Below are 8,310 nucleotides of genomic sequence, written 5' to 3' on the forward strand. Positions count from 1 at the left end.
GGGCTGGGGTGCCAGGACCCTGGGATTGGCCTGGGGGGTATTGGCGGAGGACAGCCCAAAGGCTAGACCAGGGCCCCCGTTCTGATTATCTGTGGCCGTGGGAGCAGCATCTTGCGTGGGCCCCGGTGTGCTCAGCTGAGACGTGGGGTGGCGGCAGCCCCAGGGCTGCGATGGGGCCAGGCAGTCTGGGACTCCCGGTTTCAGCGTGAGAGCCAGTGGCTGCCCGGCTCTGGCGGGGCTGTGTCTGTCTGAGGCCATGTGTGTCCGGGGCTGAGCCAGGGCAGAACAGCCTTTGCCTGACGTGGAAACGTCTCACTTCTCCTCTTGTCTGCACAGCCTGCGTCCCGCACAAAGCCTCGTGAAGCTGAACCCCACGGGCCTCCGAGGACCCCTCCGTCAAACCCCTTGTGCCCAGGAACAGAAGCCAACACTGAAAGGTGACGTTGGGGGGTTGGGAGAGGACATGCAGGAGGAATCAGGGGCCTCCTGTCTCAAGGCTGGGGGGCACACCCATCTCTCCCAGGGGGCCACTTAGAGGACGGCCCCCCCAACTTTCCCTGAGACTTGGAGGAAAAGGGCTTTCATGAAGGGTTTGCAGAGGCTGGTGGAGTGTTCTAATGGTGGGCGGGGGGTGCTGGGAGTGGAAACTGGGGGGTGAGGCGGGGATGGCAGAGCTGGAGCTGCCCCGCCCTTGAGGAGTCTGGGTGGAAGCAGCAGCCCTGGACATGGCCCTGGCCCACAGTTCGCAGGCCACGCCCTGCCTGGTCCTTCCTCCCCTGGCCCCTGCCCCGGGTCTCCCTCGTCTCAACAGCGGCATCTCTGCAGCGAGGCTGTTCCCCTGGCTGCACCAGCTCCCCTCTGCTGGGCTCAGACAGCGGCACCTGTACCTCTGAATCACGGGCTCATTTTCCCCATGGCTGGAGAAGGCCGGGGCCGCCGAGCTCAGTGGAGGGGACTCGCTCTCCAGCCTCGAGGGCCAGGTGCTCCATCTGCCCTGTGGCGCGGAGTCGCCCCACCCTGGCTTTGGTGCTGCCAGCCGGGTCCAGGCCCTCCCTTGGCCCTGGAGTGATGGGCACAGAGGGCAGTCTCCCCTCGATGCGTCCTTATCTGTGAAGACAGTCCCCCCAACCCCTGTGCCTCCATCCGGGTTCCATCAGCAAAGGGAAGCCCCGGAGCTGGGGCCCGGCCTCGAGGCAGAGCTGGAAGCTGCTAAGCGGAGGGGCCTCAGCCCATGGTGGTGGGAAGGGCACCCGGCCACCCTTGGTCCCAGCTGCCACCTGCACGCTGGCTGTGCATTCCCAGAGCGGAGATGCCTGACCCCCTTGATGCTGGGCTACGGATGGTGGTGTGCTGACAGAGCTCCTTCCCCTCCTCCCTCCCACCCTGCTAGGGCTGGGCCACAGACACACAGGGTGGGTGGGACTGTCTGGGGGAGAAGACTTTATTTCACAAGGTGAGGAACCTGGGCTGGCAGCCGACGCCCACACACCAGGCTCCAGGACACACAGGGTCTGCACGTGGGGAGGGTGCTGGCCGCCCCAGCAGAAGTCTGACGTAGGTCTCGGCATGTCCGTCAGTCATGCCGCTGCCGCGGGGCTGGAGAGGCAGGACGTGCACCCAGCCTGTGGCTGGCGGGGCAGGGGACCCGCAGGTCAGGCCGAGCGGAGCGGCTGCAGGTTAGGCCACGGTCTGGCGGCTGAAGAGCTCGAGGGTGAGCGAGCTGAGGAAGGCGGGGATGCTGTCCTGGCGTCGCAGGTGCACCTCGATGAGCTCACCCACGGTGTGCGAGAACTCCGTCTCCAGCAGCTGCATCTTGGAGCCTGAGGGGCTGGTGGCCTGTGGGGCAGGTAAGAGACAAGACAGCGGTCAGCCTGGCAGGCCTCTCCCTCTCCCCTCCCTCCCTCCCTCCACAGCCCCTCCAGCCATGGGGGCTTCCATCGGCCTGAGGACCTGGACAGGGGTAGATGTGTGCTTAACCCTGCCAGGCCTTATTCCAGGTCACCTAAAGGGACTGAATTAACCCAGGGCAGGGTCTCTGTCGTTTACACTGTCATGTGCACAGAAAGCTGGGGGTCCCAGGCATTGCGGGGTGTGCCCACCCGAGGCGCTGCTGCCTCGCCCCTTCCTCCTCTGCCTGGGGGGCTCCAGCACCTGTGACTGGCCCCAGTGCCACTCTCCACTGAGGCTGGAGGACCCCACTCCCTGGGCACATCCCGCAATGCCTTCCAGACTGCCTGTGGCCCCAAGACCTAGCTTTCCCCACTTGTGCAGGGGCGCTGGGACCAGGCGGGGTCTGGCTCTGTGGGTTCTGCAGCCCAGGGGGCAGCCTCCTGTAACTGGAGAATGGGCAAGGAGGAGATGGCCTGGTGACCAGGAGCTTCCAGACAGCACGGCAGGTGCCAGGGGACACAGGGCAGGACCTACAGGGTTCAGGTCACACAGCAGGTCTGAGCGAGCTGCTGTGCCACCATCCTGGGCTGTGGGGAGTGGACAGAGGCCCTTCTGAGCAGGGACTCGGTCATCTCTCTTCCTCCCCAGCTGCCCCTGAGAGCCAGCCCCACCCCAGTCAGCACGGGGCAGAGGGCTCTGGCTTGGAACCACTTCCCACTCTGGAGACCACAGCAGAGATGCCGCAGGTGGGAGGGGACACACCTGTGACACACACACTCCCAAATACGGGGAGACCCCTGCTTCCCAAGCCAGGGTGCCCTGTCTCCAGACAGCTCCGACCAGGAACGACTTCTCGCTGATGCCCAAATCTGCCCAGGTGCCTGCTGGCTGGTTCTGCCCCAGTGGGCACCCAGGCCCTGACTGTCCACAGGGCTGGCAGGTGTCCCACACAGCCCCAGGTCAGGCAGGACACAAACCCAGCCCACTACAAAGCTCCCTCTCAAACCACGTCCCGGAAAAGTCCCGAACCCAGAATATGCCTGAACTCCCACAACTCCACCATAAAGAGGACAGGGCCCAACTAAGGGGCCCTCGAACATCTTTCCAGAGAAGAGCCACACACGGCCAATGAGCTCATGCCAGGATGCCGGGCACCGGGGAAACGTGAACCACATTGAGCGAGACGCGGACCCGCCTCGTGCCGACGGCCACGGAGAGCAAACAGCACGAGCTGCTGGGTGGAGGGGAATCCAACCCTCCGTGTCGCTGGTGGGGGCGTGTGTGGTGCGGCCCCTGCAAACAGCTGATGGCTCCTCAAAGAGCTGAACGCAGAGTCCATGGGCCCAGCACGTGCCCGCGTGCGCAGCCAGGGGGTCTGAGCGCCGATGTCCACGGCAGCATGATCCCATCCTAACAGATGGAAAGCGGAACCAGCCCTCAACCGTCGGAAGTAGAGAGAAAACCGGGTTTACCCGTCAACACTGCTTCGTACAGCTGAACTCTGAGACAGGCTGCCACGTGAGTAAAGCCCCAAAAACATGCCCAGCCAGACACAAAGACCAGTAGGCACAACTCCATGCCCAGGAGATGTCCTGGAGGGGCACATTGGGGCTCAGGGCCGGTGGAACGGCGCCACGGTTAGACTGTGGTAGCAGCTGCACACTGAATGTGCCGGGAACGGAACGGCAGACTTGAGGGTGAGCCGCATGTGTGTGCATCAGAGCTCAGGAAACTTTTGTAAAGCACTCCTCTGGCAGGCAGCCCTCTGGGAACCCTCCCCCGGAGCCACAGGGCAGCCCGGCTGCACCCAGCTTGGTCCTGGCAGCTCCCTGTCCACCGGGACCTGAGCTGGGCCTGGCTGTGATGGTGGCGCCGCCCCCCTACCCCACCTTTGGTGCACGTGCTGCCCCCCGGGCCCCTGCTGCCTGGTCTGTTCCTGTACCTCCTGTTTCTCAGGGGCCCTCCCCCTGTTCCTGCTGCCTTAATACATTTGGCCTTGTCATAGTTCAACACAAACCATTTTTAAACAAAAACAAGAGAAACCACTCTGACCTTTTACTGAGAAAATCCTTTCATTTCTGCTTTCTGCTCTTGATTCTGAATTTCTCCCCCTAAATGTCAGAGGGGCTGATTCTCCTGCAGCTGCCGGGCAGGGGTGGGAGGCAGTGTGGGAAGAGGTCTCCTTAGCCGGCCCTTCGCCCTCCTCCCAACCCAGGGCTGGCAACCTGGCTGGGCCTGGAGCACTGTGGTACAGACTCCGGCCAGGCTGGTCCGAAGAACAGCTGTTCTCCAGGCATCCACCTTCCCTGGCCCTCAGAGGCTGGCAGGCTTTGGGAGCCTGGCCGTTCTTCTCTAAAAATATGTATTTTTTAGAGACAAGTCTCACTGTCATCCAGGCTGGAGTGCAGTGGCATGATCATGGTTCACTGCAGCCTCGAACTCCTGGGCTCAAGTGACCCCCCTCAGCCTCCTGAGCAGCTGGAATTACAGGCATGTGCCATCACACCTGGCTAATTTTTAAATTTTTTTTTAGAGACAGACTTTAGCTATGTTGCCCAGGCTTGTCTCAAACTCCTGTCTTGATGTGATCCTCCTGCCTCAGCTTCCCACGAGGTGAGGATTACAGGCGTGAGCTCTGATCATTCTTTATTTGAAACAGGTGCACCCCGCCAGTGTCAGCGAGACAGCTGCTCCCAGTGGTAGGCCGGGTCGCCCACCCACGGCTCCTCCAGCACCTCCTCTCTGCTGGCCTCAGGCGGCTCTGGAAGAATGATGCCCTAAGATTCCACACTGCCCTCCAGGTTAGGGCGGGGGTGGACGGGGACAGGCAGGAGTGACCAGTACTACTCTCCTAGCTCAAACCCCACACAAAGGCAGACCCAGCGTTTGCAAAACACCAGCCCCCTGCGAACAAGTCAATCTGCCCTGTAGCCCACCTCTGACTCTGTTTCCCCCAGCGTATCTGGTCTGCATTGGGAGGGGCCGCCCCACTGACTCCGTTTCCCCCAGCGTACCCGGTCTGCACTGGGAGGGGCCGCCCCACCTCTGCACCTCTGACTCCGTTTCCCCCAGCGTACCCGGCTGCATTGGGAGGGGCCACCTCAGTCCGACACCCTCAGCAGCACTCTGGCATTAGCAGGACGTGCTGAATGAGTGGCGCCCGGCCCATCCATCTCTGCTCAGCCCTCTGCCATGTTCAAATATCACACAGTCCCCAGGTACCTCGTAAATCACTGTAATTAGGGGCTGCTCACTTAAAATTAGAGCGCAATTTTTTAAAAAGCAAATTGCCAGTGAGACATGTTGGCTGTGGCTGGAAATATTTATGGGGCGGCCTGTGTGCTGGCTCTGGCTTCCTCTCCCTTCTGTCTGGCCGGCCTGAGCTGCCACCTGTCTAGTCTGCACACACAGCGGCCGTGTGGCTGGCGGGTGCCCTGGGGGAGACTGAGACACTCACTCTTAATGAAGACACTCTCAGTGTCCATTGTGGCCACTGCACTCCAGCCCAGACCCTGGCTGGCCTGGCCTGGGGCTCACCTGCCCCTCTGGAAGCAGAGTGGGCCTGCCCTGGAGGGTCGGGGGCCTCTGCAGCTCGTCTGTGGAACATGTGGGCTGGGGAGTGCATGCCTGGCCCCATTCCAGCTCTGCCACGTGAGCAGGTCTCTCTGCAGTGCTCATACAGTACCTGGGGCTGCGGGGCCTTACTAAGTGCTGGTCCTGCCATCCCCTGATCTGAGCCCCGTGGTGTCCCAGGGGGTATGGACAATAGACACGGAGTGAGGGAGGAGTGCGGGCTGACGAGGCACCTGGAGAGCAGAGACAGCACCTCTCTCCACACACCACCAACCGCAGGATGTAGTGGGGCTCGGAGGCCAAGGGGGAACTGTTAGGGATTCCTGTCGAGAGCAAGACCCCCTGGTGCTGAGGGTCCCAGAGCAACTCCATGAACAGGAAAACTCGAGGGGAGGAAGCTAGAGACCGAAGGAAGGAAGCCCGGAGTCCTGGCTCAAACAAGCAAAGCTGAAATAATGCATTAAAATGAGAAAACACGCAGGAAATGGAAACGATGCTACTTTGAGATACTGAAAAGTTATATGAATCCTGTTCATCTGTGGGGTGGTGTGAAGAGGTGGCGGCCACACCAGTGGACATCAAAACCAGAAACCAGTCAGAGAAAACAGTAAAACTGGGTAAGTGCCTGGAAATTAAATAGCACACTTCAAAGTAATCCACAAGTGAAATGGGATGCCTCGAAGGAAATAAAAAAGAACAGAATGGAAACAAGAATACAGCATAATAAAATTTGCCGGACGCACCGAAGGCAGTGCTTAGATGGAAACTGACAGCACTCAATGCCTGTATCAGAAAAGAAGAAAGATCTCTAATCAATTCTCTAAATTCCTACTTTAAGAAATGAAGGGCAAAACAAGCCTGAAGCAGGAGGAGGAAATAATAAAAGTAGGAATGAACAGGAAAACAAAAGACAGTTCTTAAAACCAAAAACTGGTTCTTTAAAAAATAGCAACAAGGCCGGCCAGGGGCAGGGGCTTATGCCTGTAATCTTTGCACTTTGTGAGGCCAAGGTGAGAGGATTGCTTGAGCCCTGGAGTTTGAGAAGAGCCTGGACAACACAGTGAGATCCCATCTCTATAATCAATCAGCCAGGTGTGGTGGCATGCACCTGTAGCCCCAGCTATTTGGGATCGCTTGGGCCTAAGAGTTTGAGGCTGTAGTGAGCTATGATCACACCACTGCACTCCAGCCTGGGCAACAGAGTGAGACCCTGTCTCAAAAATTTTTTAAGACGACCAACAATAAAATTGATAAACCCCTAGCAAAACTGACAAAGATTAAAAAGAGAAGAGTGAAATGACCAATATCAGAAATGAAATGGAAATATTATAATAGATCCAGAATTTTGTTATTAAAATAACAATAAAAAATATGACAACAAAACTTGATGCTCATAAAGAACTGGATGGATTCCTGGAGAACCACACACTACCAAAATGTGCCAAGATAAAATAGACAGCCTCGGTAGTCCTATAACCGTTAAATAAATCATTTGTTGTAATTAAAATGCTACTCAGAATCTCCAGTCCCAGATGGTTTCACTGGAAAGTTTTACTGAACATTAAATATGAATTAATACCAATTTTACACAATCCCTTTTCAGTTAACAAAAGACAGGGAAACACCTTTCCACTATGAACCTTGTACTGAAACCAACAAGGATGGTGCGCGCACACACAGAAAAATAAGTATCAGTCTCTCATGAACTTGGATGCAAAAATACTCAACAAATACTAACAAATGGAATCCAGTAATATACAAACAAGAGTATCACACCCTGACCAAGAAAGATTCAGTTGAGGTGTAAAACAAAGGCTAGTTCAAATCTGAAAATCAATCAATGTTATCTGCCCTATCAACAGGCTAAAGAAAAACGATGCTATGATCCTGTTGACACAGACGAAGCATTTGACAAAATTTAATCTCCATTCCTTTTTGAGACGGAGTCTCGCTCTGTCGCCCAGGCTGGAGTGCAGTGGCCGGATCTCAGCTCACTGCAAGCTCCACCTCCCGGGTTTACGCCATTCTCCTGCCTCAGCCTCCAGAGTAGCTGGGACTACAGGCGCCCGCCACCTCGCCCAGCTAGTTTTTTAGTACTTTTTAGTAGAGACGGGGTTTCACCATGTTAGCCAGGATGGTCTTGATCTCCTGATCTCGTGATCCACCCGTCTCGGCCTCCCAAAGTGCTGGGATTACAGGCTTGAGCCACTGCGCCCGGCCTAATCTCCATTCCTGAAAGGAACTCTTGCAAAGTAGGAATCAAGGGAAAGTCCTCCACGAAGAACTCTCCACTCACACTGCTTCGCGGAAGAGTCTGGCTGCCTTCCCTCATTCGGTCAGCGGGGAGCTGGCTTTCCCCACTCATCCTCAACCCAGCACAGGAGCTCCTCACGCCAGGGCACGAAGGTAAGAAAAGGAAAACAGCACAGGGATTGGAAAAGAAACGAACTGTCCCTACTCGCAAATGACATGACAGCCCACGTAGAAAACCCTGAGCAATCTGCAGAAAACTCCTTAAACACTAAGTGAGTTCACGAAGGTTGCAGGAAATAAGATGAACATGCAAAAATCAACCACGTTTCTATAAAGCAATTGCAAACAAGTGAAAAGCCAAATTAAAAGGCAATACAATTTACAGAACATCTTAAATACTTGGGTATAAATCTAACAAAAACTTGCACAGTGTCTGCAGAAAGTTAGGAAATACTGATGAATCAAAAGAATGTTTGCATAAATAGATATAATGTTTATGAACTGGAAGACTCAACATAGTAAATACATCAATGTTTCCAAAATTGATCTTTGGTTTTAATGTAATTGCTATCTAAACCTCAGCATAAATATATA

At 56.1% G+C, this 8,310-nt stretch overlaps 1 protein-coding gene across 5 annotated transcripts in view; it reads right to left on the reverse strand.

The window, feature by feature from the left end:
• Positions 1–1,423: 1,423 nt before the first annotated feature.
• The window catches only part of MAD1L1 (MAD1 mitotic arrest deficient-like 1 (yeast)), a 416,346-nt gene continuing 409,459 nt past the window's right edge, over positions 1,424–8,310 (reverse strand). For all 5 annotated transcript variants that reach the window (XM_011956957.1, XM_011956959.1, XM_011956961.1 and 2 more), the window contains one exon: positions 1,424–1,836. In XM_011956957.1, the coding sequence (XP_011812347.1) occupies positions 1,678–1,836 (159 nt within the window). In that variant the 3' untranslated portion in view covers positions 1,424–1,677. The remainder of the gene's footprint in view (positions 1,837–8,310) is intronic.

Source organism: Colobus angolensis, unplaced genomic scaffold (assembly GCF_000951035.1).
Source record: "Colobus angolensis palliatus isolate OR3802 unplaced genomic scaffold, Cang.pa_1.0 Scaffold43, whole genome shotgun sequence".
NCBI classification, from domain to species: Eukaryota; Metazoa; Chordata; class Mammalia; order Primates; family Cercopithecidae; genus Colobus; species Colobus angolensis.